Genomic DNA, 27,875 nt, shown 5'->3' with positions numbered 1-27,875 from the left:
TGCGGATCTTACTCTCGATGAGGAACGGTGAGGCGAGATGATATACCACCGAACAACCTTCCATTACCGCATCAAAGGACCCTGCCACCAACAGATCTGACTCGAAAAACTTCAGCTGTCCCGGCCATCGGGTTTGCATATCGAGGAGGTGTTTGATTTTTTTCTCATTCTTGGTGCTTTTGGACAGTCGCATGGACCTGATGGCCCGTCTCGAGTAGTTGTTGCACCACATGGCTAGCAATAAACCCGCTTGCCCCTGTCACGAGAACTGTCTTGTCTGACATATTGTGAGGAACTACGAGATATAGTATACGCAGGTAGGCTGGAGAATCTTTTTCGCTGGACAGAGTGCTCTCTGGGTTGGTTATTGCTTTCTCGATTACTCCTACTGTGGGTGAACCGAGAAACTTATAGTGGGTCACCCAGTCAACGTACGAGTATTCTGTCTCTTGGAGTGGTCTAGCCTAGTAGTCGTTTCGATGACGTTAACCATTTTGCCCAGCATCGTCGCCGAAATGGGAAGCTGTAGGATTGTGTGTTTGACCCAAGTTACTACATAGCATGATTGCTTGTTAGCCCTGGATAAGAATTTCAATTGAGCATTGCATTCGACCTCGTGGCGACCGAACAATTTTAGGGTCGGGGAGACAATTGCACCGCATCCTACTAGCTGGTGCCTTCTCGTACCATTCAGATTTCCAAACTCACTATCGTCGAAGCCATAAAAGATCCACACCTCGCAAGCCTAGCCGAATAGAGAATGATCAGCACCTCTAAGCATGAGCTTAATATAGTCTAGATTTGATTGATTTCCAACACATTCGCCTTCGCCTAACCATATCTTTTACCGTGATGGCTCATGTTGTATTCACCCTAATAGCCAGAGTATGGCCGTTGCAATATGCGCTGTGCCTTAAGACCTCCTCTATAACGCGAAAATACCTACCTATCGAGGCTCCAATGAAATGTCAAATGCGTCTCACGTAGTGCCATATTAATACCTATATACAAAAAAAAAAAAAAAAAAAAAAAAAAAAAAAAAAAAAAAAAAAAAGGCCCGAACCCAGACTTCAGTTAAAGATACTATACAACAAATCGAAGTTACTTAGCAACCTCCCACACCTCTTTAATCTCATCCGCCGCCTCCCTATAAACAACGTCACGTAGCCTCTTCTCCTCCTCCGTCTTCGCCGTATGATCCCAATAATGAGGCACCCCAATCCCATCTACAACCTTACAGACCACATTCTTCCCCAGCCCGCTAAACCGCTCAGCCGCAACCCTCCCCTCCACCAAAAGATAATCCAACCCTGCAAGCTTAAACGATATCTTCTCCGGTAACGCCTCCCTAACCACCTCCTCCTCAGCAAGCCCAGGAGAGACATACATATACCCCTTATCCGGCACTTCCTTAACCCTCCAGAAGAAAGCCTGGTCAAAAGTCTCCCGGACAAGCTTCGGCGACGAAACCGGCTTTTTCTTCATAGCCATAAACGCCGGGTTGGACAAGGCGCGCTGTCCCGACTCCTCGTTAGATCCATAGGCGGTAGAACGCCGTTATACCCTTCACAGTCCCGAGGTGTGCCTAGTTAACCCGGGGATCTTTGTCCTGGATAAGATTCCACAACAGGAACTAGGACGACATCGTCATATGGGCTCCTACACTGAACCCCGTCAGAATAGTCCGATGCTTATAGATCCCCAGGGCCTCCGCATTAGCCCAGACATAGAGGATGGCGTCGAGGCAATCTTCGATGGGTGCCGGGTAGAGGTGTTCGGGGGCGAGGCGGTTAGGTGGGAGATGAAGCGCTCATCATCGCGCGCGTGTGCGATTGCCCAGCCTCCACCGTGGAAGTTGATTACGACGGGGTATTGGATGGGTTTTTGGGTCTTACGGTTGTGATCTTTTGGGTAGTAGAAGAATATTTCGAAGGTCCCTGGTTTGGTGGACAATGTGGAGGGGGTTTTTCGTATGAAGGATGGGCCTGGGGGGCGGGTTTGGCCTCTTCTTCGGTCGAGCCAGGCGAGGAGGCGGGGTTAATAATCGTAGGATTCGGACTTTGAGGTATAAGAAGATGGTGGAAGACATTGTAGGTCTTTGTGTTTTGGTGAAGGGCTTGGTGAGAAAAAGCACGAAGGGAGATAGAAGGATAACAAAGGTAAAATGGGTTCATGTTGTTCTAAATCTATATTATTCCCTGGTCGAAGGTATGGTAGTCCTCCGACATTATATTCTAGCCAGAGTATTCGGTTAGAGGCTTGTTCCAGAACCAGACCCCAGTGGGAGAAAGACCGCCCCAGCTCGATCACAGTTGTGAATAGATTAGAAATCTATTAGTGGGGAAGCATAAAAGCAACTCTTTACAAGGTCTATAATGGTTCCTGAGGACCTTTAGTTCCTCCACTCTCCGACTTGAAGCCTCGGCAGGTCATATTCCCTGTGTTAGTTTACAACCCGTTCATCGTAGGGTCTTTCATTCCATTCTTATCACGCCTTTCAAATGAACTGAGTGAGGCCCGGTTAGCCTTCCACTCGAAGTATGTTTCGCTCGAGATCGAAGGGAGAATTTAATACTTAGCTTTGTTAGACTTTACACCGAAACAATCCACCAGAGTTGAAGAAGTTAGAAATCAGGTTGCCTTGCCCGTAGCGACAGGATCCAACCTGACTTAGTAAGGGATGCTTCACAATATAATGAGGATGGTATATGAAGGCAGGTATTACTAACGGGAAGCATCCCTGCGTAATATGTTTAAAGAGATGGCGGTGATTCTCAAATATCCATAGACAGCCTGAACCATTTGTGGGTTGCAAAAAATTCCAACGAATAGAGTATATCCTCTGTATGACCGTCGAAAGTACAGACTCGTACTCTAAAAGTATTTAGCCTCAAAAGTCTCCGTCACTGGCCTTGCCTAGGGTTTTTGAGAAACGGTCCCACTAGCGTAATGAAGTTGCTAGAAAAATAGCCAGACATCTCATGAGCGGCCTCGGTAAGGTGAATGTTAGCTTAGATTCACACATCCATGGAATTAAATCGTTGTCTTCAAGGACTTACTAGAGAATGGTCTGATTGACCATTTTACTTATATCACCAACAACAGCCCTAGCTGTTATGATGCGGTCCAGAAATGTCAATTGCAAATAGGGTTTTTATATCTTTATTGTATCGCGGCAATGTAAGTCTCCCTGTTATATCAGTGGCACTCCTGCAAATCTCACAAATCTGTACAGCATGGTTGGTGTCATTCGCCAACAATATCGATATTGATTCCTTGGAAAGGTATCTGAACCAGACTGTGCCGGTAGTAAAATCCCCAATACAGTTAACACAGGCAGTTCACTCACATACACCTAGCAGCTTTAACATTACAACTTCCAACAAAGCCTGGCTCACGCTATACCCATTCTCCAGTTCGGTTTTCGCCAGTCAACCCTGACTTATCAGATCAATGCTGCGGACGGACAGCTATTCGTTTTGCGGAAGAAACTACAGGGTAAACTTCTCACAAAATCAGCCTACAGAATTGACAGGGAAACATGATTCTTAAAGCCCTGTCCAAGACCGACGTTCCGGTTCCGAAGGCATTCTGCTTATGTGAGGGCAGCACTGTCATCGGAACCTCTTTTTATATTAAGAGATTCCTAGATGGGCGGCATTATATAGGTCCAGCAGTGCCCAATCCTAATGTAGAGGAGAGAAAGGCACTGTATGGCGGCTGGCTTTATCACAATGGAAATAACTCTGACAGTCATTACAGCTGGGAAGACGCAGTCCGGACGTTAGCAAAGCTTTACCGAGTAGTGCCCAGTGCAGTGGATTAACAGTTCGGCAAGCCCTCAGGTTTCTATGACCGGCAACTCAACATCTTAACATCCGTCTCCATGGCACAATCCCAGGTAGTGGATGGTGGTACAGGGAACGCCATCAGGGAACTTCCATATCTCGACAAAATGGTACACTTCTTTTCTAACAGGCCACTCAGCCACGAGAACGGAGCACTTTAGTGCATGGAGGCTTTCAAAATCGGCCGCTTAATTTTTTCATTAGACCGAGCCCAGAGTTATTAGTATTTTGGGCTTGGAAATGGTGACCCTCGGTCATCTACTCAGCGATCTTTGCAACCTGAAAAGCCCATATTCCCTGGAGTTGGTTGATTACAAGTGCATGCTGTTCCACCCAGACATTGTGCCGGGGTTACCGACCCGAGATGGGTGTATTGGACGATATAAAGAGGATGCAGGGTGGGAACCGGCTCCCGATATGCTATGGGGTACAGCATTCTCTGCCTTTCGGAGTTCAGTGGTCATGCAGGGTATTGCGGCACGCTCGGCTCTGATACAGGCTAGCAGCGCTTAGGCTAGTGAGTATGCGAAAGATCTCAAGCCGTTTGCGGCTCAAGCAAGGAGACGAGTTAATCAAGCCCGAGGTAAGGTCAGCCAGAAGGGAAAGCTATAGACTTTGCCTTTCGGGGGATCTCAGTGTTTCCTATCTGACTTAATTCTGTAGCAACTTTGTTTTCGTAAGGTTTGGCAGATATGTTTCCAGGATATAGCGGATCAACTCCACATATGAAGCCCATAGTCCCATTGTGCCGAGTCTCGTGTCACAATGCTGTCAGTTTGGATATAATTACGATAGACGGCTTTGGTCCCTGGATTTCGGCTTACCTTCTGGTTTGGACCTTGCCTATAATATATGCACATGTACGAGCTCGGGAGAGAATCTTTTCCCCTTTGTATTGTGTAAATTCTAATATTGTCATTATCTACAATTTGGAATTATTTGGAAATTGACTACTTTTTAATTTTATCTTGCACCTCGCAAGCCTACCTAAATCGGGGATGGTTAGCATCTAGCTCTATTTGTAATATGAGGAGCCTCCCATATCTTCGAAGGTCAGTAACCATCTATCTCCCTATGTTTACTGCTACTTGCAACTACCCGTGTATAATGGATTTAATCATGGGGAATGCATTCCGACCAAGTTGCTGCTGTTTATGGTGCTGTAAAGCTGCCATATGTTCACAATAGTAGCCATTGCAAGATAGACCTTATTCCCTCGCGATATTCGATAGTATCAGGTACTCGAGTTGTGAAATTGACTATGATCAATCCGAACGTAACTAAGAAAAGCAACACCTTTATAGCGGAATATGTCAGCACTTGGGCAGTCTCACTGTCACCTCCTCTTGTGACATGGATGACAATTTTGCCTCTTGTCCTTCCCGAGCGTAGTTTCTCAAATGCCCTGATAGTGTCCTCAAATTCATACACTGTATCCAACTCAACTCGGACCTTTACAGTTCGCAATCTGGACTAACTCGTCCTTATGGTTCTTCATAAGCAACGCCACGTATTTCCTCTTGCCACCTCCGAGAAGCGAGGGGCGGACAAGCCGGTGAGCGAACGTGGCAACTGATGAGGCCCCGACCTGGACAAAATCTTTTCCAGGCTTCAAGAATGTGTGGCAGTCCTGATAAAGAGCCTCCGGCCATCCAATGTGATCCACAACATGATCAAATGTCTGTCCCTGTGCCTTGAGAACTTCCAACACATTCTGTGTGGTATAATCGATTACCTCATCCGCACCGAGGTCGCGACAGAACTGTATGTTGCGTGTGGAACAGGTCACTGTAACATGACACCCTAGCACCTTCGCGATCTGGATTGCATAAACCCCACATCCCCGGATCTGCCGTTGATGAACACCCTGCTGCCGGGAGTGGATACATACGGCATAATGGATTGGTACGACGACCGCCCCGCAACTCCAATCGTAGCAGCAGAATCGGGATCTACTCCTAGTGGCAACGGAGCAGTATTGTCAGGACTTGCGAGTATATATTCTCCGAGGGTCCCAAACTGCCGTGGAATGCCGAGACAGCCAAAGACTAGCTGGCCTGGGGTAAACTGCTGTGAAGCAGGATCTGACCCTACAGCGACGACCCGTCCACAAAAGTCCATTCCGGCGCTGGCAGGTGTAGTCGTAATGAGAACTTTTCCGAAAACGGTGCTCATGGCAGGGGCCTTGTAGTCTGCTGGGTTGATAGCCGTGGAGAGCACCCTAATGAGCAGCTGACCACTGCGCGGGGATCCTGGAGTTCGGGCATCAGGGGAAAGGACAAGATTCTTCTCCCGGCCATTGTTCGTAGAGTAATATAGCCAAACCTTCATTGTCACTGACCAGCTTCTGAATTTTTTCGCCGTTGTTGGCACAGTCTTGGAGCGCCATCTTCTATTATAATAGTCTTTGGAGTGTAGGTAGCCATCGAGCTAACGTGGCTCCCATTACCAAACTTCCTTGCGTCAGATACCAAAGAAGCCAATCATATTTTGGTAGCCCTAGCGAGCTTATATATACTGTTAAAGATCAAATACCAATACAATGTTAAACCAAGTTTGTCCCCGGATGACTTAGGGTTAGACCCGCTGGTCTAATCAATGAGAACTCCGCTTGGCACTTCAGGGTTCCCCAATAGATAGCAACCGGGGGAACAAACTATCCGATGGTGATCTGATACCTACTGCCCTTGTCGAACAAGGTCACGCTGAGGGTGTCGAGTTACCACAATAGTAGTGTCAATCTGATGGCTGAGAAATATACAGCATGACAATTCCTTGAACCTTGTTGCTTTTCTTTGGTCTGCTAATCGCCAACATGCTTCTTAAATACTGTCCAATGCATTTACTGTGTTTTATCTGCCCATTTACATCGTCAGACTTTATCAGTCTGTGCTTTTATACCTATACTGAAAATAAATACTAATCAGTCACAGCTGTTTGACTATGTCCACCCGTACTTCAAATTGATCCCATGTCTCTCTGTCTTCTCTGTAAGACGACAATCTCACCTAGGATGCTTTTAAAGGATTCCTGCAACTCTTCCAACTCAGATTCTAGTGCCTCCGTCAGTGGACATGCCTCTTGACTGTGGTTCCTTCCTCGTCCACCGAGAATTTTCTTTTCCGTGTGCTCTATTGGAGAACTATGTCTGTCATGGTAATTATCTCTTAGCCGTTCTATCAGGGTACAATCCTCTTATCTGTCCCACCCTTTCTCCTTGTCTTTTCCTTTCCTTTCCTTATTTTCCTGTCTTGCTTCTGCTTTCGTTCTATCTGGAATAGGGCTCGATTCGCCCTGGACTATAACAAAGCTGACTGTTGTGCACAGAATCGACGTGCTGAGTTTATTCATTTTGTCTACCTAGGTTAGTGACAGATGTCAAAATATGCTCAAATATATCATGCCTTTCTAAAATTGCACTGAATCACTTTGCATCAGGTTTGTTCGTATGCTGTACGTTGCTGTCCTCACCATTGTCATCATTATCTCTTCTTTTCTGCAGGTAGGTCATATCAACCATCATTTTCCTGTGTTACAAGCTGGTCATATCCGCGACACCTTAATCGCACCATCCTGTAACAATCACGAAGGACGAAGTACTCCAAATACCATTCTACAGCAACAACTCTCAATTCCACACAAAATGTCCACACAATATCTAGCACAAGCTAAGATCGCCATGTTTTATCCTTCCTTTTTATCCCCCTATCTCTGCAGCGGGCAGTATCACACTTTTCGTCTTCGAATCCTGAAACTCTTTCGATATATTCACACTGCCTAAGTCTTCCGAATTCTCGCTTGATAAATATACTCTGTTCTCCAGCTATCATAGTGTCTCTTGACAAACATTGGTGGAGAACCTTGTTTGTGGACTTACCGTAAGCCTCTGAGACACCTCTTAGAGAGCAATGACCTGTGTTCCTTGCCTTGGTGAGTGAGTCTTACATAGAACTAGTCAGGGTTATTTTGATCTAGGAAATGTATATATATATATATATATATATAAATGTAACGTTTTATCTTAGTACAAATGTTGTACAGTCGCCGAGGGGCTGTCTGTTGAGATTATACTTTATCACTATGCTTTGTTTTGACAACTACAGCATCTTTTTGTATGTTAGCTGGATACTACAGTACGCTATTAATAACCTCTTTTATTTAGTATCTGTTTTCACTAGACTTTGAAACAATCGGTATAAGGAGTAGTATTCGCAATTTAATGAGATATGTATCTGGGCATATCTTAAGCTCTACTAAACTAAAGTACTATTCCATTATAAGTTATGTGGAATATATGTTAGCTTTTAGTATAAAAGGAAGTGTCTAAATACGAAGGGGTTTAGTTAAAAGCTATTTCGATGAATAGTTATACATAACGACGAGACTAGCATCCTGATATCCCGCTAACTAATCACTCGTTTGGCTTTAGACGGGCTCTGTTATAGTGATTTGGACGGGCCTTACGCTGTAGGAGAACGTAAGTGGCCATTGCTCCTAGAATCTAGTAAAATTTTAGTTTGAATACTCTCAATCAGCACTGGAATACCAGCACTACCTGCGTAACTACCATAACGGCAGTACGAGTGATTCGAGCAATCTAGTGCGATCACTTGAAGTGCTCCTGTAGATACATACCTACCTTAGGGCTACACGAGAGGGAACCAATCACAAAGCATATCAAAACACAGCCAGCGTTTACCAGATTAGCCACGACGATACCATCAATCCGAGAATAATCCCTAATATTCCCTTCAAAGATGGTTCATCCGCTAAAACAGAATCGCCTTTGATATAGAGACAAGGGAAGACCTAGTCACGTGACGGGGTCCGGGTATGCAGAACCATGGTTGACGTTCCGGGGAGACTTCGTCCCCATACCTTGAAGCATCTACGTCAGACCACCAGAACCATGAATGAAACGAATTCCAACAGGACGGCCCAGAGAGATCAGGCATGTCTCCTGTTGTTCCAGGGGCGATACAGGATTTCAATCGGACCGGGATATTGTCTTGGTCATGAGACAATGGTCTGGGGACATATAAATACCAGGCGTTCCCTTTGTGACGCATCGGACATTTTATTTTCCAATATATATTCCTCATTGCATATTGCTCGCTGAAGTCACACATCATACGATGCCTCACATATATTCCCGCGATGATAATGAGATCGCATCCGCGATTGAAGAGAGGATACATGCTATGCGTAACTATAAAGCGTAAGTCCTTGATGTGTTGGACGAAAGATGATGATTTAGATTGACGTAGCTGACTCGAATCAGTGCGCTGAGGAGGCGTCGAGCGTCTGAGAGCGCCAAGTACACCGAGGAGATACATGACCATAGAGTCCATGGCGGCCAAGTCCAGCAAGAGTCGCATGCAATGAATCAGCAAGACGATGAAGCGACCCGAATGATCAGTGGTCTTGATGCGCATCGTAATAATCTGCTCAGAGATACCGGTGCGTGCTTGACGGAAAATCATGAACCGGCGGAGTAGGAATTTCCTCTACGGAAGATGGTGTTGCATGGGTTGAAGAGGCCACCAGGACAACGGTGTAACACTCACTGTATTACTTTCTTATGATCATGTTTGGCAAAATTTGTTATATACCCACAGGGGAGAACCCTAATTAGCAGGACAATTTGTATAAAACGATATCGGCAGTGACCGGATCTGACAAATAGACTTTCGTTGAAGATCCTCCGCTATGGAGGCATGTTCTGCACTGTCCCTCTCACGATTCAAGCAGGTAGTTTCAGTTAATTGGGCGTGTCTGTCAGACATCGATTCCACAGATCGGAAGAAAGGTCCGGATCATGTTGTCCAATCATATCGTGTAGGGCTAGCCCCAATTGCCAGTTCTAGCTTAGTGACTTGGTCAGGTGACAGATGGAATCGATCTTATCTTTTCTCCTCTTCCCTTCTGCCCTAATGATGGAACCACTGTTAAGACTAGAGAATATTTGGTGAACCCGGCGAGACGGTGACGTAATGACTTGATTTCTTGCTGGATTTTTTCGTTCCAAGGGCCCCGTAATTTTGCGTCATTTTTTTTTCTTTTTTCTTTTTTTATTTGGCATCCTTCCAAGACCGCTAGTTAAGTAGTAAGTACTGTACTACTACCACATCGGACAATCTTGACTGTTTAGTACCGGGGTTAAATACCGTCCATTGAACTTTTCAGGTGCCATGCCATCCCTTGATTTGTTACTTATGAGAGTCCAAGCGTTGACAGGGATCTTTGTTCTGACTACACTATAAGACGGCCCTATTAATGTTGCCCAAATGATTGGCTTTGACGATCACAAACTTCCCCCGAAGTGACACGAAGCAACTAATCGGGGTATCCGCCGGTCGTACGAAGTTTGTCTCTCTTTGTCTCTCGGGTGTATTCCCGTCAATCAGGAAGATCATATCATGTATCTGTATATACGGCTACGAAGTTCGAAGCTTGGCAGCTTGGAAGCCTCCAAGCATTTTCGGTGGATCAAATTGTCTGGGTGGGGCATTCAAAGACGGGTTGATACGCTTGGTCCTCAATCATATTGACGTGGTGTCACTCCTTCCTTCAGCACACAGTTTTTTATATATATCACAGACCAGCTTAGATCTTCCCTGTTCTAACTGATGTAACCTTGTACTGGTTATTTTGATGCAGGGCTGGTGGCTTGCCAAGAACAGCCTCCATTCAATATAATTCTATCAAAGCAACAGCATCCCTGACAGGGTTAGTAATCTAGTTCCCCATGAAATAGGTCAAACTTGCGTGAAAGAGGGTGGTGGTCCAGGAGACTTATCATGTAGTAGCACATTCTTCAAAAAACATTAGATTAAGTGGAAGTGTTGAAATGTAGGTAGTAGGTTAATTCCAAGATTTATTCGGCGTTTTGTTGAATCCCTTGCGGAGAGTGGATGGGGTGGGGATTAAGAGGTGCAGGTACATCCACAGATACCGGTCTTACATGTATAAATAAATACCCGACATGCTATGAATAAAATAAATAAATAATAAAATCCCCCCCCCCATACGATAATTTGACGTAGTGTTGTTGATCACTGCCCATCTGGAAATCTCTCTCAAAAACATATCATTCGGATGGACAATGCGCTGCAGGTCCAGGCCGAACCCCTCCGGTTGGCTGACTTGTCATTCCTGCCAAGGGGGCCGTGGATGAATGAGTATGACCCTTTAAGAATATGTCCCATCCCCTCCTCCAGCATTCTTCATCTCATCATCCTTCGTCCCTTCCCCAGCTATCTGTCGTCCTGAAACATTCCTCATCCCTCAGAGTGTACAAGAGCGGGGGACACGAGCCGACATCGTCGAGAATCCCACTACGCGTCTTTGTAGCACCTTGCCCTCGATATCACTCTACACACTGTCAAGTGCATTCACAAGGCGTGTCTCTACCGAAACAAGTCATCTCTCTCTCTCTCTCTATATATATCCCATATTCGGTGGGTAGTGTCCCTGAGGTCGGAGTCGCATGGGTGGCTAATCGTGACGGCATAGACCCGTTCCTGCGCCACAATTATTTACCAGTGCGAATGAAAACCATCATGGCAAACCGGGTGGAAACTCCCACCACCTGCACTTTCATCCGCAGCGGTGACTGCAGTAAACACTGTTTCATCAGACGCTTTTCGCAATGGCTATGGTCATCGTGGTTTATCAGTCCCACAGAACCCTGTTCCGCTCTAGCGGAGCCGCCAAGCTGTCAAAAAGATAGGGATTCTCCTTGGCCGTTGGAGGGTGAAGAGTCAAACGAGAACACGGACCTTGCAACCTACCCATGTAAAGCATGTCAATCGCGGGGGGTCGCCTGCGATCTTCAGCAACCGCGATGCGCGCATTGTCTGGATGAACAACTACTGTGCTTCTATGTGGCGCCCTTGCCTCCTTTACGGGCAACCAGACGGTCGAAAAAGTCGCGCTCCACACATACGGAAACAGCCTTGCCCTCACGGGAGATTGACGCTAGCGGATGATCGTTTGAGGAGCGCGATATTGATTTAATTATTCGACTTACTTATCAACGGTGATAAGATATGCGCCACTCTCCTCTTTGCACAGATTAGATAAAACACATAATTTTCTCTCCTGCTATAGGAGAGTCTTGATACCCCGCAAGGACTCCTTGTAATAAATAGAAGCCTTTTTTTTATCTTCTCATAGTTTCTGTTGTTACCCCGTTGGATATATAAGCTCTTTTCATCCTATCTGGACAAGTCATGTGTTCTGCTTCCGTCAGTCTAGGTTAGAGACAACGTCGAGATGAAGAATCTTTCGCGAATCAACAGCCTCTGCATGCAATCACACTTCTAACTGCACGAGGAAATCCACATGGAGAGTCCCTGTTGGTTAACCTCGGATGACGGTGGACAGAGCTCCGTAAAGCTGAAATCACTGTTGTCGGAGCACTGTGAGCCGGTCTCTCCACATCCCCAGAATTGCCAGACATGCTTCAAGGACCGGGGTATGTCCCTCTGAAGTTTGCGCTATATAGACTTCCGGTTACCATTGAGACACATCTTGATTGAATTTTTTTTTTGTGCGATACTTACGTCCCTACGGCCCGGAGAACACTACTAATCTACAGTGAGTCGCCCACGCCACACAACTATTCGCTTCTACGGCATGCATCTTCCCAATCTTCTAAAAAGTAAAAGTCTTGTCTGACGTCTCATACACAGATGGAAGAGGAATACACCCGAATCGCAGATGCCATTCGCCACCGGGCCAAGTCCCATGAGAAGAAGCGATACCTCGTCGCCATCGCTGGTGTACCCGGTTCTGGCAAAACAACAACAGCGACTGCCATCGCACAGCGTCTAAATTCAGGCCCGACCCCAGTCCAGACCAAGCTTGTCTCCATGGATGGCTTCCACCTGTCCCGGGCGACATTAGACCAACTTCCGAACCGGGAAGAGGCATATATTCGCCGTGGAGCGCCGTGGACATTTGATGCGGCCCGATTTATTAGGTTCGTACATCACCTACGACAATGGGTAGATTCGTTCTCCGACGAAACCATATACGCACCCGCCTTTCACCATGAAACCAAAGACCCGGTCGAAGATGGCATCGTGATTTCGAACGATGCTTCTATCATTATTATCGAAGGCAACTATCTCCTCCTCGATGAGCCCGAGTGGCGCGACGTGGCACAACTGGTCGACTACCGGGTATTCGTCGACACGGACTTGCAAGAGGCACGAGATCGCGTGGCAAAGCGCCACGTCACGGCGGGGATAGAAATGACAATCGAGGATGGATACCGTCGGGTGGACAGCAACGACTATCTCAATGCGCTTACCATCCGGGATAAGCTGATCAAGCCTGATATAGTAATACACAGCATCACAGAGGTATCGCCATAGCTTGTCCCTATCCGCCTCCCTATTTACATCACCGACAACGCTACATGTATATATAACGATTTCATGCCAACCCTGCCACATATTTACTCCTTGATCTTCTGTTTATGAAACACGTCTGAGCCCAATTAGCAAACAATTTTATTACAAAACATCCGTATGGAAACCTTACCAGGAATCTCCGGCATCCAACGAGCCCTGGAACTGCAAAAGAACTCCCCCTTGGGTGGCAATGCCTCGGGGTCATCCAAGGACCCAACGCACAGATACCGGAATTGATCCTTAACGGCATCCTGAAGAGCCATCAGCAATATCCCGTGTCAGTTTTGAGTCATATATCCCTACCCCATATTCACAAATAAAACTGCCACAATTCGAGCAAAACTCGCGATGTATCAGCGACCCCGAACCGTTGTCGGCAACATGTTCCTTGGGCGCGCCTTTCGTGAGCCGGAGAGCGTCTTTGGGGATTTTCGCCGTCAGGCCGTAGTTGGTTCCGAACGCTTTCTGGAATCGTGTTAGTCGAGGTCCTATGATCGAGATATATTACGGCGACGGCGTACTTTGCAACTTTGACAGTGACACAGCGAGGTCCGCGCGTCATCAGGCGAGGAGAGAGAGAGTTCGTACTCGATGTCATGGCAGTAACAGGATCCGGGGTAGGTCGGCATGGTCCTTGAGGGTGACGAGAAGAAGTGTAATGAGCGATAAAGAAGACTCGGTTTGCTCAATTGAGATGGACGGTGAAGGTGATTCTTCAACATGTATAGTCTTCGTTGGAAGGCTGACGTCATCGTTTGGTATGTGGCTAACAATTTACATTAATTAAGTCAGAGCTAAGATCATCTTGCAATTTTTTAAAAGGGTTTATATACATGGTATAGTCAAAGTTTTCTACTGGACTCATTGCTTGAGGATGTTCTTTTTTAGGGTTATGAAGAGGGATGTGATGTGATGATGAGCACATGATCTCAATTCAATTTCATTCATTTAATGTCATGATACTTCATATCCCCTCATACCATACCCCTCCCTATTCCACTCTTTCTCCTCCCATCTTCTCTATTTATACACTCCTTCATGAGTCCCACACGACTCTCCTAGTTTCCAACCGATACAATGCCTTCTACAAAACCCCAATAAAATGCGTCCTATACCTAATCAATCTTCCAATGCGGGGCACATACCGATCCTAACACCACCCAAAATGGCACCACAGGGACACCAGCAATCACAACCTATGACGAAGCGAGCCATCATCTCAGCCTTCATCTTCCGCTTCCCCCCAAACCAACCAACCAAACCCTCCATCGCACTATTCAAGCGAAGCAACACAGTCAGAACATACCGGTACGATCCCCAACCCCAACAAACCACCCTTCCCTCCCTAATATAACAACCCGCATAAATATAGCCACCACCTCGCCCCCATCTCCGGCAGCATCGACCTCACCACAGACCCCACGCCCCTCGCGGCAGCATGGCGCGAACTCCGCGAAGAAACCACCCTCACCCCTTCAGACCTCAGCCTCTGGCGCACGGGCAAACCATTCACCTTCTGCGATCCGTCCATCACTCGCGAGTGGACCGTTCACCCATTCGCTTTCCGCCTCAAGTCCCCCACAGGAGAAGGAGCCATCAGGACAGACTGGGAACATGAGGGGTGGGAATGGTACGATCCCAAAACGGTACTCGAACACGAGAAGCTCAACCTGCCCACCGTGCCCCGTCTTCAGGACAGCCTGGCTCGGGTGTGGTTCGAGGGTGTTACCAATGAGCGGGCCGGGCGGGCTCTCGCGACAGGATTGGAACGGTTGGCGACGGACCATGAGAGCGGGTCGCATGAGCTGACCGCCATTGCGCTGACAGTGTTCCGGGATTTTATCGTGTACAGTCGGGGCGATCTCGACGGGAGATGGTGGGATATGGTCCGGGCAGCGGGGTGGCATTTGGTCAAGAATGGGCGGGAGAGCATGGGGGCGGGGACGCTGAACGCTGTGCTGAGTATTCTGGGGGAGATAGAAGGGATTTTGGAGCAGGGGATGACGGGGGCGGAGGGAAAGTGGGAGCGGATACTAGCGGTGGTGGATCATTATCTGGGGAGGAGGGTTTACAGGGCGCAGCAGATTAAGGATTGCTTTGTATCGTACCTCCTGTCGCAGTTTGCGGACGGAGGGGGGAAGAAGGATAGGCTTACTATTCTTACGATGTCTTCTAGCTCGACTATCCGCGATAGTATTCTGGACGCGTATGACTCGCTTAGGATTAAATCCCTCGAGCTACGTATCCTCGAGTCGAGGCCGCTGTTCGAGGGCGCCAGTATTGCCTCATCTATCCTGTCTACGTTTAAATCGCGCCCCAATGCGCACGACAAGCATCTACATATCAGGCTGTACACTGACGCATCGGCTGCGCTGGCGGCCAAAGACGTCGACATCGTCCTGCTCGGTGCGGACTGTATCTCCGCCACTAAGGGGGTGAGCAACAAGACTGGATCCCTGCCGTTGGTGCTCAGTGCGAGGCATGTCACTCCCAGCGTGCGAGTAGTTGTTCTCAGCGCTCTGGAGAAGGTTACCGGATCAACTGGTGTAATTGATGACGAACTCACTGAGAGCAACGATCCGTTCGAGGTATGGAGTGCATGGCGCAGTGATGGCGTTAGGGGGGTGCAGGTGCTGGAGAAGGGGATGAAACGGGACAAATCGGAAGAAGAGACATCGTCCGTCACGGTGGAGAATACCTACTTTGAATGGGTTCCTCTGGACATGGTGGATGCATTCGTCTGTGAGGAAGGAGTCCTCGACAGGGACAGTATTCAGGAGAAGTCCCGTAAACTGAAGGAGATGGCTGATCGATACTTTGGTAATTTGTAATTGATAGATAGGCAGCCTTTCATCAGTTGAACGTAACCTTGACTGGCCTCATACTGTATGCACTATAGAACCGCTGATAATTTACGGAAAGTCAACGATGGAGATTCTGAAGGCAAAGTTTATGGGTTACTGGGTGGTGAGTCTACTTGATTTTATCCATGGAATCGAGCTGTACCTGTCGACTGAGAGCAAGTCACAAGTAAAACCGTGTTGTTGAAATTAAGAGAACTAAGCAAGTCTCGTACATAAAACAGTATTCCTGAAAAGACATGAGAAAAAAGTGGTGTATCTCCAACGATGAACTCCAAACACCGGCTTTAAAGACAGGGATATCAAACGCCAATCACAATCCAAGGTATCATTTAAGAATCACGAACGCGCGCCTGTCGCTTGGCTGTCCCGATGTGGGTGTTATGTACCTTCGTGGCAAACTTGAGACTAGTCAAGGTCTCGGCCAGGTGTGCCTGCAGCGGACTGACCATGACGAACATCAGCGTCTTCGAGTTTCCTCCCAGGGAGAATTGAAGGAGGTAGGTAAGCTATAACTCGTTAGTCCCGTGCTCCCAAGCGGAAGAGTAGGAAATACATACCTTGCTATTGCGATATGGGATGTGTCCGCCATCCTTGCCTTGTCCCAAAGCAGAAATCACGTCGCCCAGACAGCTCAAACTGCGGTTGATATTCTGTGTCTCCCGCAATCTCTCTCCTGTGGCACCGCTGTGGCTGAGACGCTCACTGCCCGCCAAGTCCACGAGATTGAGCGTTCCCTCACTGCGCTCGCCCGTGATGTCGTTCTCGCCGATCAATTTCAGGATGAAGACAGAGTGAGACCGGGACGATCTTTCGTTGGCCTTTGTAGCGGCGACAGAGCGATTTGCCGCAGCGCGCTTGAGGATAGTCTCGACCATTTGAGGTGAATCCAAGCGGACAGTAGTGATATCGGTAATTGTGGTCTTTCCCCGTTGCATGTCGTGCCGGATCTCGTGCTTCTTCTTGTCCAGTTCTTCCGCCTTGCCCAGGAGATCGTTCAGGTTTTCGTTGTAAACTTCGACGAAGTTGCCCTCCATGGTATATCTCCAACCCTTCTCCTCAAGGCTCGTGGCAGTCTCGTAGATTTGGTGCACAGCCCGTGGGATCATACCATCCAGCGAAGACATGGTGTGGGTCTTACCACTACCTGTCTGTCCATAGCAGAAAATGCACACATTATAGCCATCGAGTGCACTTTGGACGAGCTGACTGATCTCATCGAACACCTCGCCATTTTGTGTCGACGGGCCAAATACTCGGTCAAAGGCGAAGTTGTTGTTCTTCCTTGTAATGGCGCCCAGGCTGCTCTTCTCTTCGGGGCCCAAAATGTTGATCTCCTTGGATTCATCCGACTCATCGGGGTATTGAATCTGGGCCACCTCCGTCTTTGGCTCCGTCTCCAATGAGGGCCGGACACGGCAGAAGACACGGATGTTACCCTTGAGCTCCTGAACCTGGTTGTGTAGCTTCCGTCGAAGGGTCTCCTCCTTTCGCAGCTTGTCCTTGGTGGCATTGGTCTCGGCCAGGGCATCCATCATCTGCTGGTTCAACCGCTCAAATGCTTGAGATTGCTCCTCACGACCAGATTCCAGGAACTCAATTCTTGCCTTCAGCGCGCGGACGGACGACTCCAAAGTCACGCTATTGCTGCTTGCTGTGTCCAGGTTGTGTCGGAGAGCCTGGGTGCTCTTCCGTTCCCGTTCGATTTCCTGTCGCAGGATTTGCAGATCGTTCTGCAATGAGGAGATCTCTCTATCTTTTCTATCCAGCTCCATCTTAGAATGTTGCGTGTCCAATGCAGTCTGCGATGTGAGTTGATTGATTTCACGAAGTCGCGCGGCCTTTTCGTCGTCTAGTTCACGCTCAAACCGCCGTTTCAGTTTGCAGAGATCGTCTTCGTGCTGCGCGATCAGCGTTTCTAGTTCCTTCCTGCTGTCATGTCTCACATTCTCCACCTCGAGCTTTTGACGGGAGTTCAACTCATCCATTGTGATCTCATGTTCTCTCTGGGCATCCTTCAAGGCGCCCTCCGCTGTTCCGATGCGGGCTTTCATGGACTCGACTTCGACGCGTAAGGCCAGGTTCGCCTCGGTGAGATCTTTCCGAGAAAGCTCAAGCTCGTTCACTGGGAGTGGATCTATATGAGTACCTTGCCACTGGGTTGCGAGATCCTAGATAATTACCTCTGGATTTATACAGCTCCACGGTTTCTTTCAGCCCGAAGCTCTCCTGCCCAGCTTGACTAACGCGAGAAACAAAGGCGTTGAAGAACTCCTCCATCGTCTTCTCGCGTGTTTCTTGGTCCCATTCCGCGCCTGTAGAATAGTTAAAAGAGGTGATCGTGGAATTTTTCGTGAGAAACTGCGGCACAGGGGGTAATTTTCTTTTGGAGGAGTGCTTGGAGGGGGATGAGGGCTTGCGTATTGGGGTAGGTGTGGGAGGGGTGCATAAGCCAAGGGGAATGAGCGACTCATGCATTGCAAAAGTCTTTGGGTCCAGCGCCCTAATGGAAGATGGGCCAATGGCTAACTGATCCATGGCATTTCTCAAGAACAACTCACGACAGTCAGGTTTCGACAGCCCTTCTCGATCATAGGTAGAAAGTAAATGAGCTCCCGACCTGTCCTGTGGGACGCGTTCATAGGTGCGTGCTGAGAACATTGGGTCCGCGGGATTTGTAAAAACAGGGGGATCAAAGTGAGATGGTCGCCTACCCTTTCTCTTCCCCAAAACGCTTGAATCTTCCTCGTAATGGGTATCCAACGATGTTGCCGGCCGGACAATCGTATGACCATTGGGCCTTCGCGCGCCGGCAAGTGAGGGGTGAGGCCGTGATAAGGCCGATTGGGGCCGTGCATTCGAACCGACGGTGGAAGGCGTTTTGGTTGTCCGTGACGTAGATGCGGATCTAGTTAAGGTGGAAGATGCATAGGAGTTCGTACGAGTATGGGGTTTTCCTGATGCGACCGTTGTTCCAGTTCTGCTGGTCTCGGCGCCTTGTGTGGTACTCCTCGGTCGGGTCGTTTCTGCTTCTGTTAGCGCAGCGCCCCAGTTTACCTTGCTTGCTATCCACTCACGCGAGGAAGCCGACGTCTTGCTGGCAATCGAGCCGGGCGGCAAGATACCTGACCGCGAGTTTGTATTAGCCGAGCTCATTTCTCTGAGCCCAGCGGCGGGGATGCGCGAGCGGGCTGGGGCTCGTGATTGCGTCTAGAAGGGTGTCAGTCAAGTTGAAGACAGGAGCGAATCATCACAGGCGCCATTACCAAATTCTCATTGTCCATCATGTACGAAAAACAAACAATTGCTGGTACTGGTAAGAGGACACTTAGGTAGAGCGGAGAGCTGAAGGTAGGAGCTTTTGGAGCCACTATCTAAAGAGGAAGCAAAAAGAACACAGACTGCAAGTTATACAAACAGAAGTTGAAAAGCCAAAGCGGGGGGTAAAAGCGAATCACAATAGATTGTCGACAAATTGCAGCGAGGAGGGGTCCCGCATGATAAGAGTTGGCCAGGCACTTTTTCCAGTTTGTTGAAGTTCGAGTTGCAACAGTTGCAAGTTTACTTTGCGATCCAAGCGTCGTTTCTGGAGTAACGAGAGGCGGTAAACAAACGGAACAAACCACGCTGGTTGACTCAGCCATTTTTCATGGCGGGGAGAGCACTAGTCCCGCTGGGGTTTAGGTGTATCTTGTTGGAGTGTAAAGTGTATAGTATACACTGTACAGCCTGTACAGTACACTGTACCGTGGTATCAAAATACCAAAGTTTGTCACGAGATGCAATTCAGGTTTGAACTTCACCAGAGCAAAGAGAGGACTTGTCAGATTCTGTTCCACCACGATCGAACAGTCCGATTGCCTCCTATCCACTCCTCTCGGATGGTGGTCATTGCCGTGGATCCAACCCATCCCCAATTCCCTGCAACTGTCACCCATTGAATACATCTCCCGCGTGCGGGTCGTCCCACCGAGAACTACTTTCCGACTAAAAGTGGACGGCGTCGACTTTCCTAGACCGACAGCTTCCCTGTTTCATAGTTGTCCGTCAATTGCTCTCTCTTCCTGTTCGGTTTTGGTTTTTTTTTTTTTCCTTTTTCTTCTTTTCAGTATTCACTGTTTTTACTTGTCTCAATCTGTAACGGCGTGATGTCTGGTCGTTTCGTCCGTTCCTCCAAATACCGTGAGCTGCCATATCTCTCACCTCTTTTTTGGATGCCCGCAATCTGACAGGTATCATTTTAGGACACGTCTTCGGGCGGAACACAAGAAAGGTACACAATTAATTTCTCGCCGTCGCCGCCAGTTTACTATATATCGTCACTGACAATGCCTCTAGGAGCAATGTTATGATAACCTCCGCGTGTCCGCAAACCCCTGGGACAGCAATCTCGTCAAGGTTCGCCCGCAGTGTCCCTCTGAACCCTCTCCCCCCTGAGCCTCCCGCAGGACATTAAACTAACGACTCCGCAAGGTCAACCCCAAGTACCTTTCCGTGAACTGGGCAGCTGGTGGTGGAGGTGCTTTTGCCGTCATCCCTCTAGAAGAGCGGGGTAAATTGCCTGAGAGAATCCCTTTGTTCCGTGGTCACACCGCAGCAGTCTTGGACACCGACTGGTGAGCAGTAGTAGCCTTATATCCTATCGCCTGAACAACAAATCCACAGGGCTAACATACTCAGGAACCCCTTTAACGACGATCTGATTGCATCCGGTTCCGATGACGGCAAGGTACGGCCTGACACGATGCCAGGGGGCCCCAATCTCAAATGCTAAAGAATCCTATCTAGGTCCTCCTTTGGCGTGTGCCCGAGAACTTCACCCTTCGCCCCGATGTCGACATCGATGATATTCAGGATGTTGTGCCTGTAGGGAAGCTGAGCGGTCACCCGAAGTCAGTCCTCATTCATCCGCCTCCCCCACGACATCCTCATGATAGGCGCAAAGATTTAACAACTTTATAGGAAGGTCGGACACGTGCTCTTCAACCCTGCAGCAGAGAACGTTCTCTCCTCGGCTTCCGGCGATTTCACCGTGAAGATTTGGGATATTGAGGCCGGAGCCCCCAAGCTCACTCTGAACGTGGGTGATATGGTGTACTCACAGTCCTGGAGCGCCAATGGTTCCCTCCTGGTCACCACCTCCCGAGACAAGAAGCTGCGGATCTGGGATGCACGTCAGGAGCGTCCCGCGCATGAGGCCCAGGGACACTCGGGTGCGAAGAACAGCCGTGTAGTATGGCTGGGAGAGCGCGACCGGATCGCGACCACCGGTTTCTCCAAGATGAGCGACCGCCAGCTGGCATTGTGGGACATGCGCGCTCCTCAAGAGCCCATCAACGGATTCAAGGTACTTGATTCCATTTCCGGTGTATGCATGCCGTTTTGGGATGACGGTACCCAATGTTTGTACTTGGCCGGCAGAGGGTGAGTGGAACATGCGGTCCTGTGTAGAATCGGTCTAACCTCTTGTAGCGACGGTAACATCCGTTATTTCGAATTGGAGAATGACAAGTTCGAATACCTTGCGGAGTACAAATCGGGCGATCCCCAGCGTGGCATTGCGTTCATGCCGAAGCGCGGTGTCAATATCCATGAGAACGAGGTCACCCGCGCCTTCAAGACCGTCAATGATACCTATATTGAGCCGATCTCTTTCATAGTGCCTCGCCGTGCCGAGTCTTTCCAGGATGATATTTATCCGCCAACGATCGGCCTGACGCCCGCTATGAGCCCAAGCGAATGGTTCGCCGGCAAGGAAGCCATCCCGCCGAAGATTTCCATGGCTAGTCTCTATGAAGGCGAGGGTCTGAAGGAGGTTACCGGTGTGCAAGATAAGCCTACTGCCACTCTAGGTGCTCCTGCCGTCCAGGCGCAACCCGCACCGAAGCCGGCAGAGCCGACCCCCGTAACAAAGGCACCCGAGCCGGAACCGACTCCTGTACAGAAGGCTGCCCCGTCCATGAAGGAGCAGGGTGCTTCCATGGCCGCCATGGTGAACAAGTTTGCCGACGATGAAGAGGCGGAGCCCGTCGTCGAGGATTCCAGCTTCGATGAGGCACGGAAGCCTGACGAGCGGCCACCTCGGTCGGCATCGCCTGTCAAGGCCAGCCCGTGGCACCAAAGGGAGGAGAGCCAGTCACAACCGGCTTCCAAACCATCCACCCCTGCTCCGGTAAGCACCATCTAGCGTTAGACCAGAAACTATATTTAAATCTAACTACATTCCTAGGCCCAGAATAATGATCGCTCCCCGGCCTCCAGCACCCCTGCTGCCACTACTCCCATTACATCTTCCGGCTTCGCCATTCCAGACAGCACTAACACGGCCGCTAGCGCTCTTCACGGCGAAATCCAAAAGCTTACACATATGGTTGGCCCTCTCCTGTCAGAAGTTCACGAACAGAAGCAACATATTGAGACCCTGACCAAAACGATCGAATCCCTCGAGGCCAACCAAGAGAAGCAGATACAAAGCTTGAACGAAAAGATCGTCGCTCTGGAGGCCAGACTGAACTAGTCAATGCCTCTCCAGCGCTGTATCTATAATAATTGTATTCTCCTTGACTCTGTCCTCGCTTCCTCCGCAAAAGACACGTCTCTCGTTTTGTCCATAGCCATCGATGTTGTGTTATATGCCTTTTTGTGATGACTGACTGCATGATTGCAATGTCAATGCAAATACCACTTGCCCTTCCTTGTTTCTTGTCCTCCCTGGTTCTCTTGAGCGGAATTGATAGAAGTTGATGATATGTGTGGTTAATTGGTTATGATGAGTATATATCTTTTTCTAGACAATGTGCAGCCAACCTAATTGTAGCTTCCGCTGACTCGGAGACGACGTTTTGGTTGAGACGTAATGTAATCCAGACCTATCTTTTCAGTACAAAATTGAGCGGCCTGTTAATAAGAAAATCCTAGCATAGAAACATGGTGGACTGCAGTTGGAGCAGATAAATCTCGCATGGTGTGGGAAAAGTGTTGTATCTAGATATCACGTGGGTGCTGTATGATATACCGCGAGAAATATATATCTTAGGCAAGAGTCAATACGAAACAACAAAAACAACGACCTTCTTGAATTATTAAAGAAAACGAAACCTGGAGAACAATTACTAAGGATGAATAATCTAGATTGTATAAATAGCCATAAGGCAGACTTTCATCCTATCTGGGATCCTCAGGAGGTATATCTACAAAGAATGAAAGCGTAGATACTCATCAACTCCACCGCGGAGCCAACAAAACAATAGCAACAGCCGTAAAAATAAGTATGCACGCTCTCTTCTATGCAAGCACAACACTCCCAAACCACTAATGATACCTGGAAACGCTCTATATGCTCTTTTTGTCGTGAAACACGGAAGATATGGGGGAGGGTAAAGGAAAGGAAACATAAGGCTCGAAAGGTAGGTAGTAGGTAATGTGTGAAGATGTGAAGATGTGAAGATATATTTACGCCCACCGACTAGCTTCTCGTTCTTTTTCTACCCGTGCTGCACGAGCGGCCTCGCTCTCGTCGTCTTCGTACTTATAACTGAGACGTCGGCCGCCTGTTAAGGTCCGTTCCTGACGACTTTCACGCCGGCGGCTGGGTTTGCCGGCATCACGATCGGTGTGCATCGCTTCGCGCCGCTGTTGCTCTTTCAGCATGCGTTCGCGATTGCGAGCTTCTCGCTCTAGGGTGTGGGGATCTTTTTCTGGTTCAGAAATCTTGGTTGATGAGGGTTTATCTTTTGCCGTTCGATCTCTATCACGGACATCGTCTTCACGGCTTCGTTTGATACGTCGGGAGTGGTGGCGAGATGAGTAGTCGCTGCCGGCGGGGGATTCAGTTCGGTCGCGACGAGACCGTTTCCTATCACGATCGCGATCTTTGTCGCGGTCACGGTCACGGTCACGGTGACGATCGCGGGCCCTGTCTCTATCTCTGTCCCTGTCGCGATCCCTCTCCCGGTCTCGGTCTCTCTCCCGTTCTCGGTAACGGTCGCGATCGCGCTCACGGTCCCGACGTCGAGAATCTCGATCTCTATCCCGTTCTTCCTCTCGACGACTGGGGCGATCTTTTCCGGATCGGTAGCTCCGGCTGAAGGTCTCCAGGACCTCGCTGATGACGGGTGTCCGATTTCGAGAGCTCGCATCTTTGTCTTCAGGGATCAACGAAAGTCGATCGCTCTCACGCGAATCCCCATTACGGCTGGGACTCTGGCTGCGATGGCGGTGTGAGCGATGCGATCGACGACTTCTCCTATCGCGTTCCCTGTCTCGGCGATGTGAAGATCGGCGAGAATCGACCGAGGGTGAACGAGTATGGTGGCCATCTGCCACTTGGGATTGTTCGTCATTTTGATCTTCGCGACGGGGCCTTCTCTGTCGCTCACGCCTGCGTTCAGAGTCTTCAGCACTGTTGTCAATACTCGTGGAGCGTGGACGATTGTGACGACGACTAGCGGACTGGGACCGCGCACGGGAACGGGACCGGCTTTTCGGTCTCGACGCTGACCGGGGTCGTGACTTCGACCTCGAGGTCGAGCGTGGTCGCTGGTCTTCCTGAGGTGCTGGAGTGGTGCTAAAAATGATGTTAGACTGGGCCTATGACTAATCAGGGGCGGGGCTTACCTCTGGGAAACTTCCGAAGGCCTCACGGATGAGATAGGTGCTCGTCCCGGTCCCTGGAAATTCCGCTGTCGGAGAACACTCGTGTTCGGGAGGCCTTCTCGCATCGCCCGGGGAGCAGCTGGTGCGCCCTCGACCCCTGGTCCTCTAGGCATGTTGGGTCCGGGCATAAACGGCGGCCCAGCGAAAGGTCCCCCACGCCCTCCGGGAAATGGACCGCGCATGAAACCGCCTCGCCCAAAGCCTGGTCCCATCGGCCCTGGCATCATGGGGCCATTGTGCATAACTTGGGCAGCATTGGCCTGGTCAAGACTCTCAATAGTTGGTATACCACGTAGCTGTGAGCCCTCGGGACCAGTCGTCTCCTCCGTAGTGAGCCCATCTGCAGCAATGGCTTCGGTATTGTCACCCACGGCTTCCGTAGTACTTTCATTCAACGAAGGGTCTCTGGCGCCATCCAAATCACCGCTTGGGGCATTCTCGCCATTAGCATTCGTTGCCTCAGTGGCAGTGGGGTCTCCCGATGGGGTCTCCGCAGATACGCTTTCCTGCGATTGGGATGGCATGTCTTGATTGAAGTTAGGGGAATTAAACGCTGAGTAGTTAGCATTAGGAGGATAATTAACTTGCATAGGGCCCGTGAAGCCGCCGCGGCCACGGCCACCAGGGTAAAACCCGCGACCACGGCCCCGGAAGTTGCCACGGCCATAACCGGGACCGTAATAACCGGTCTGGAAATCTTGGGAAGGGAATTGTTGTTGCTGCATTTGAGGATGAACTCCGTTGGGTTGAGACATATTATATCCGCCAAATCCAGAGGAGGCCCCATACTGTGGGCCCATACCATTTGCGAAAGCATTTGGATTGAATTTATCTTGGCCTCCATTCCACATATTGTTCAGTGAGCCATCCCATCCCCCATACATCCCTTGACCCGCGTCGAAATTCATCCCCGTATTCATGCCATTCATGCTCATCCCATAGCCTCCAAACATACCCTGACTCGCGACCATCGGGTCCAACGTCATACCGGCCATTCCTATAACCCAACTGTCAGTTATTGAATGGCGTAAGACATTTAGATGGGGTCAGAACACATACCCATAGGATTGAACATTCCATTGCCCATGAATTGAGACATCGAGTTGAAGTCCCCGGTATTGTTCCAACCCATGGGAAACATTCCAGGAGCCATGCCGAGCCCCATCCCATTGGGAAACATTTGGCCCGACATCGGGCCTTGGGCCATGTCTTGTTCGGATTCTTGAGGTAACTTATTCTCATCGACCTCTTCTCCTTCACCAGGTCTGGTTTCCGCCGTAGTATCAGGGTTTTCCGTTCCATCCGTGGGGACAGGTTCGGCCTGCTCGTCCTGTCAAGGCGGTAGAGTCAGTAGCTGCACGAGGTTTAATATGATTGCGGAAGATGCTAAATACCTCGATCTGGGGGGGCGCTTCCGAGGGAAATTCCTGATCGCCATCAGTTTGCTCGGCTACAGACTCGGTTGGATTTCCACCAGCCAGAGGATCCTCTGACGGAGCTTCTATTGTGGGTGGCGCTTCCGATATATCTTCGGCCGGGTGAGCTGTCGGGAGATCGGAAACCACGGGGTTTTCTTGCTGGGCGGGAGTTTCCTGAACAGGCGTCGCGTCATTGGTAGCCGCAGGAGTTTCCGACTGGCGCTGTTTTTCCCGCTTTTTTTCTTCGGTTCGGAGAAAAGCCTTTAAAGTCGTTCGGAGAGCTTTATTCGGCTTACACAAATCGGAGGAGATGGGCGTATGAGCGCAGACGGGGCAGGTCTCTGGCAGTGACGCTTGGCCTGCGACGAGGGGTTGTTAGATTGAAGAGCGAGGGAGAAAAGACAGGAAAGCGAACGGGAGCGCGTACAGGTTTCACAAATAGCTTGATCGCAGCAAGGCAACCGGAATGCGTTCACAGCCAGTTTGTTGCAGATGGCGCATCGCAGCTTGAATGGGATTTCATCTTGCGTGAGAGAGCTAATTCGGCAAGACCATTAGCTACCGCGCGCCATAAGGATAGCTGAGAGGATTCTCAAATTCTGGTGAACCTACCTCGCGATGTCCATCAAGCCCGAAGGCTGGTCCGTTGCAGCCATCGGGAAGATGGAGTCCGGACGGAGAGCAAGAGAGCACAAAAAGATGAATGTTCAACAGCCGGCGGTTATGACAAGTAAAGGTCAGCCCAGATGGGAAAAACAAATGGCATGGCTCAATTCGCCATCAGTAGATAATGAAGGGCATCCCGAACGATGTTGCGGGGTGAATGGCGATTGAGTGATGTTCGTGGTAAGTCGCAATCTGACTGATTGACCAAATTTGGACTGGACGGGGCCGGAAGGCTGGACGGAACGGAACAATGTGCGGACCGGCGTCCCTCCTGTTTGCTTGTTTGCTTGCTCAACATTGAACAGTGTGACCGTGGCGGTCATTCACCGGCTTTCTTTGTTTTGGACTCCTTACAGAGGAGGGGGAGAGAGAAAGAGGACAATAATATGACCGGAGGGACCTGAAATTAGCACCATGCATTCGAGTATTGCATATCGTTGACCGGTCTATGCTACAGTTGACCTGTTACAACCTAAAAAAAAAGAAAATCCTTGGACGGTTTCTGAAACGTGCAGCTTGTCAACTTATTGGGACTTGGGCTGTCCTTCCTCACACCGCCCAAGGCTGACACCTGTTGACATATCACCAGGGGTTGTGGCAACCTGACAAGGCTACCGGTGATCTGGTTGATTCTATGTAGGATCTAGTGACATGGTCCCAATCATTCGACCGGTCTCAATAATAATATTTGGACTATCAATTCCATACCGGGACGAAAAGATGTACGAAACCAGTAATACCGACAGGCCATCAGATTAGATCAAGTTATTTCACCGTCACGGATGTAGACTTGCTGTGTAAATAGCACAAGAGGATAGGACTTGCGGCGATACCATTGCTAGGTTTCTGCCTACCGTGTCCTTCCCCTTCCAACATCTCGGGGCTCATTCTGTGTCATCACCGGCTGTCATGGTAGTTTGCGAGATCATACCTGCAAGAGGTAGCAGTAGAAAGAGAAAGGCAACATGTGAAACAAAAACTATATCCCGAGACAACTACATTCGA

The 27,875-nt window shown here is 49.2% G+C and overlaps 10 protein-coding genes across 10 annotated transcripts; 5 read left to right on the top strand and 5 right to left on the bottom strand.

The window, feature by feature from the left end:
* Positions 1-1,101: 1,101 nt before the first annotated feature.
* Positions 1,102-2,174, bottom strand: BDW43DRAFT_297115 (alpha/beta hydrolase; the record flags this gene model as incomplete). The annotated part of the gene is made up of 5 exons (XM_032044324.1): positions 1,102-1,515; positions 1,595-1,633; positions 1,664-1,809; positions 1,848-2,003; positions 2,156-2,174. The coding sequence occupies 5 exons, from the start codon at positions 2,172-2,174 to the stop codon at positions 1,102-1,104; spliced, it is 774 nt and encodes a 257-aa protein (XP_031905032.1).
* Positions 2,175-4,965: 2,791 nt separating this feature from the next.
* Positions 4,966-6,179, bottom strand: BDW43DRAFT_297114 (NAD(P)-dependent alcohol dehydrogenase; the record flags this gene model as incomplete). Its single annotated transcript, XM_032044323.1, has 4 exons — positions 4,966-5,016; positions 5,169-5,288; positions 5,323-5,658; positions 5,688-6,179. The coding sequence occupies 4 exons, from the start codon at positions 6,177-6,179 to the stop codon at positions 4,966-4,968; spliced, it is 999 nt and encodes a 332-aa protein (XP_031905031.1).
* A 2,494-nt stretch (positions 6,180-8,673) lies between these two features.
* On the top strand, positions 8,674-10,031 carry BDW43DRAFT_263211 (uncharacterized protein). The gene is made up of 2 exons (XM_032040527.1): positions 8,674-9,066; positions 9,130-10,031. Exons 1-2 carry the CDS (start codon positions 8,984-8,986, stop codon positions 9,344-9,346), a joined length of 300 nt encoding a protein of 99 aa, XP_031905030.1. The 5' UTR covers positions 8,674-8,983; the 3' UTR covers positions 9,347-10,031.
* A 1,020-nt stretch (positions 10,032-11,051) lies between these two features.
* BDW43DRAFT_263209 (uncharacterized protein) lies at positions 11,052-12,336 on the top strand. Its single transcript, XM_032040526.1, has 2 exons — positions 11,052-11,308; positions 11,364-12,336. The coding sequence occupies exon 2, from the start codon at positions 11,399-11,401 to the stop codon at positions 11,837-11,839; it is 441 nt and encodes a 146-aa protein (XP_031905029.1). The 5' UTR covers positions 11,052-11,308; positions 11,364-11,398; the 3' UTR covers positions 11,840-12,336.
* A 58-nt stretch (positions 12,337-12,394) lies between these two features.
* BDW43DRAFT_153994 (phosphoribulokinase/uridine kinase family protein) lies at positions 12,395-13,370 on the top strand. The gene has a single exon (XM_032038502.1). It carries the CDS (start codon positions 12,545-12,547, stop codon positions 13,229-13,231), a length of 687 nt encoding a protein of 228 aa, XP_031905028.1. The 5' UTR covers positions 12,395-12,544; the 3' UTR covers positions 13,232-13,370.
* Positions 13,315-13,899, bottom strand: BDW43DRAFT_306879 (GFA family protein; the record flags this gene model as incomplete). Its single annotated transcript, XM_032046127.1, has 4 exons — positions 13,315-13,346; positions 13,401-13,521; positions 13,574-13,735; positions 13,792-13,899. 4 exons carry the CDS (start codon positions 13,897-13,899, stop codon positions 13,315-13,317), a joined length of 423 nt encoding a protein of 140 aa, XP_031905027.1.
* Positions 13,900-14,435: 536 nt separating this feature from the next.
* On the top strand, positions 14,436-16,101 carry BDW43DRAFT_306878 (translation initiation factor eIF-2B subunit family protein; the record flags this gene model as incomplete). Its single annotated transcript, XM_032046126.1, has 2 exons — positions 14,436-14,578; positions 14,643-16,101. The coding sequence occupies 2 exons, from the start codon at positions 14,436-14,438 to the stop codon at positions 16,099-16,101; spliced, it is 1,602 nt and encodes a 533-aa protein (XP_031905026.1).
* A 124-nt stretch (positions 16,102-16,225) lies between these two features.
* BDW43DRAFT_153969 (putative kinesin family protein (KlpA)) lies at positions 16,226-19,501 on the bottom strand. The gene is made up of 5 exons (XM_032038501.1): positions 19,398-19,501; positions 19,209-19,341; positions 18,315-19,157; positions 16,692-18,256; positions 16,226-16,640 (listed from the first exon to the last, which is right to left on the bottom strand). The coding sequence occupies exons 1-5, from the start codon at positions 19,416-19,418 to the stop codon at positions 16,464-16,466; spliced, it is 2,739 nt and encodes a 912-aa protein (XP_031905025.1). The 5' UTR covers positions 19,419-19,501; the 3' UTR covers positions 16,226-16,463.
* Positions 19,502-20,179: 678 nt separating this feature from the next.
* BDW43DRAFT_153928 (coronin) lies at positions 20,180-23,180 on the top strand. The gene is made up of 9 exons (XM_032038500.1): positions 20,180-20,313; positions 20,376-20,404; positions 20,470-20,529; positions 20,605-20,747; positions 20,812-20,860; positions 20,920-21,023; positions 21,094-21,555; positions 21,604-22,303; positions 22,361-23,180. Exons 1-9 carry the CDS (start codon positions 20,280-20,282, stop codon positions 22,646-22,648), a joined length of 1,869 nt encoding a protein of 622 aa, XP_031905024.1. The 5' UTR covers positions 20,180-20,279; the 3' UTR covers positions 22,649-23,180.
* On the bottom strand, positions 23,181-27,287 carry BDW43DRAFT_153898 (uncharacterized protein). The gene is made up of 6 exons (XM_032038499.1): positions 26,817-27,287; positions 26,632-26,741; positions 26,181-26,563; positions 25,846-26,116; positions 24,748-25,783; positions 23,181-24,697 (listed from the first exon to the last, which is right to left on the bottom strand). Exons 1-6 carry the CDS (start codon positions 26,858-26,860, stop codon positions 23,584-23,586), a joined length of 2,958 nt encoding a protein of 985 aa, XP_031905023.1. The 5' UTR covers positions 26,861-27,287; the 3' UTR covers positions 23,181-23,583.
* Positions 27,288-27,875: the final 588 nt, after the last annotated feature.

This window comes from Aspergillus alliaceus (genome assembly GCF_009176365.1).
Source record: "Aspergillus alliaceus strain CBS 536.65 unplaced genomic scaffold BDW43scaffold_4, whole genome shotgun sequence".
Taxonomy (NCBI): domain Eukaryota; kingdom Fungi; phylum Ascomycota; class Eurotiomycetes; order Eurotiales; family Aspergillaceae; genus Aspergillus; species Aspergillus alliaceus.
Note: the sequence above shows the minus strand (reverse complement) of the source record. Positions and strands in the feature narration are given on the sequence as shown.

Excerpts from the sequence above, each read along its gene's own strand:
- BDW43DRAFT_263211 (XM_032040527.1), top strand. The coding sequence starts at position 8,984 with ATGCCTCACATATATTCCCGCGATGATAATGAGATCGCATCCGCGATT. Across the intron at positions 9,067-9,129 it reads GCTATGCGTAACTATAAAGC|TGCGCTGAGGAGGCGTCGAG; the intron begins GTAAGTCCTTGA and ends GACTCGAATCAG.
- BDW43DRAFT_263209 (XM_032040526.1), top strand. The coding sequence starts at position 11,399 with ATGAAAACCATCATGGCAAACCGGGTGGAAACTCCCACCACCTGCACT.
- BDW43DRAFT_153994 (XM_032038502.1), top strand. The coding sequence starts at position 12,545 with ATGGAAGAGGAATACACCCGAATCGCAGATGCCATTCGCCACCGGGCC.
- BDW43DRAFT_153969 (XM_032038501.1), bottom strand. The coding sequence starts at position 19,418 with ATGATGGACAATGAGAATTTG. Across the intron at positions 19,342-19,397 it reads TGATGGACAATGAGAATTTG|ACGCAATCACGAGCCCCAGC; the intron begins GTAATGGCGCCT and ends ACACCCTTCTAG. Across the intron at positions 18,257-18,314 it reads GGAGCTGTATAAATCCAGAG|TGAACGAGCTTGAGCTTTCT; the intron begins GTAATTATCTAG and ends ATCCACTCCCAG.
- BDW43DRAFT_153928 (XM_032038500.1), top strand. The coding sequence starts at position 20,280 with ATGTCTGGTCGTTTCGTCCGTTCCTCCAAATACC. Across the intron at positions 20,530-20,604 it reads GGGACAGCAATCTCGTCAAG|GTCAACCCCAAGTACCTTTC; the intron begins GTTCGCCCGCAG and ends CGACTCCGCAAG. Across the intron at positions 20,861-20,919 it reads CCGGTTCCGATGACGGCAAG|GTCCTCCTTTGGCGTGTGCC; the intron begins GTACGGCCTGAC and ends AATCCTATCTAG.
- BDW43DRAFT_153898 (XM_032038499.1), bottom strand. The coding sequence starts at position 26,860 with ATGGCTGCAACGGACCAGCCTTCGGGCTTGATGGACATCGCGAG. Across the intron at positions 26,564-26,631 it reads TCAAGCTATTTGTGAAACCT|GCCAAGCGTCACTGCCAGAG; the intron begins GTACGCGCTCCC and ends CCCTCGTCGCAG. Across the intron at positions 26,117-26,180 it reads AAGCGCCCCCCCAGATCGAG|GACGAGCAGGCCGAACCTGT; the intron begins GTATTTAGCATC and ends CCGCCTTGACAG.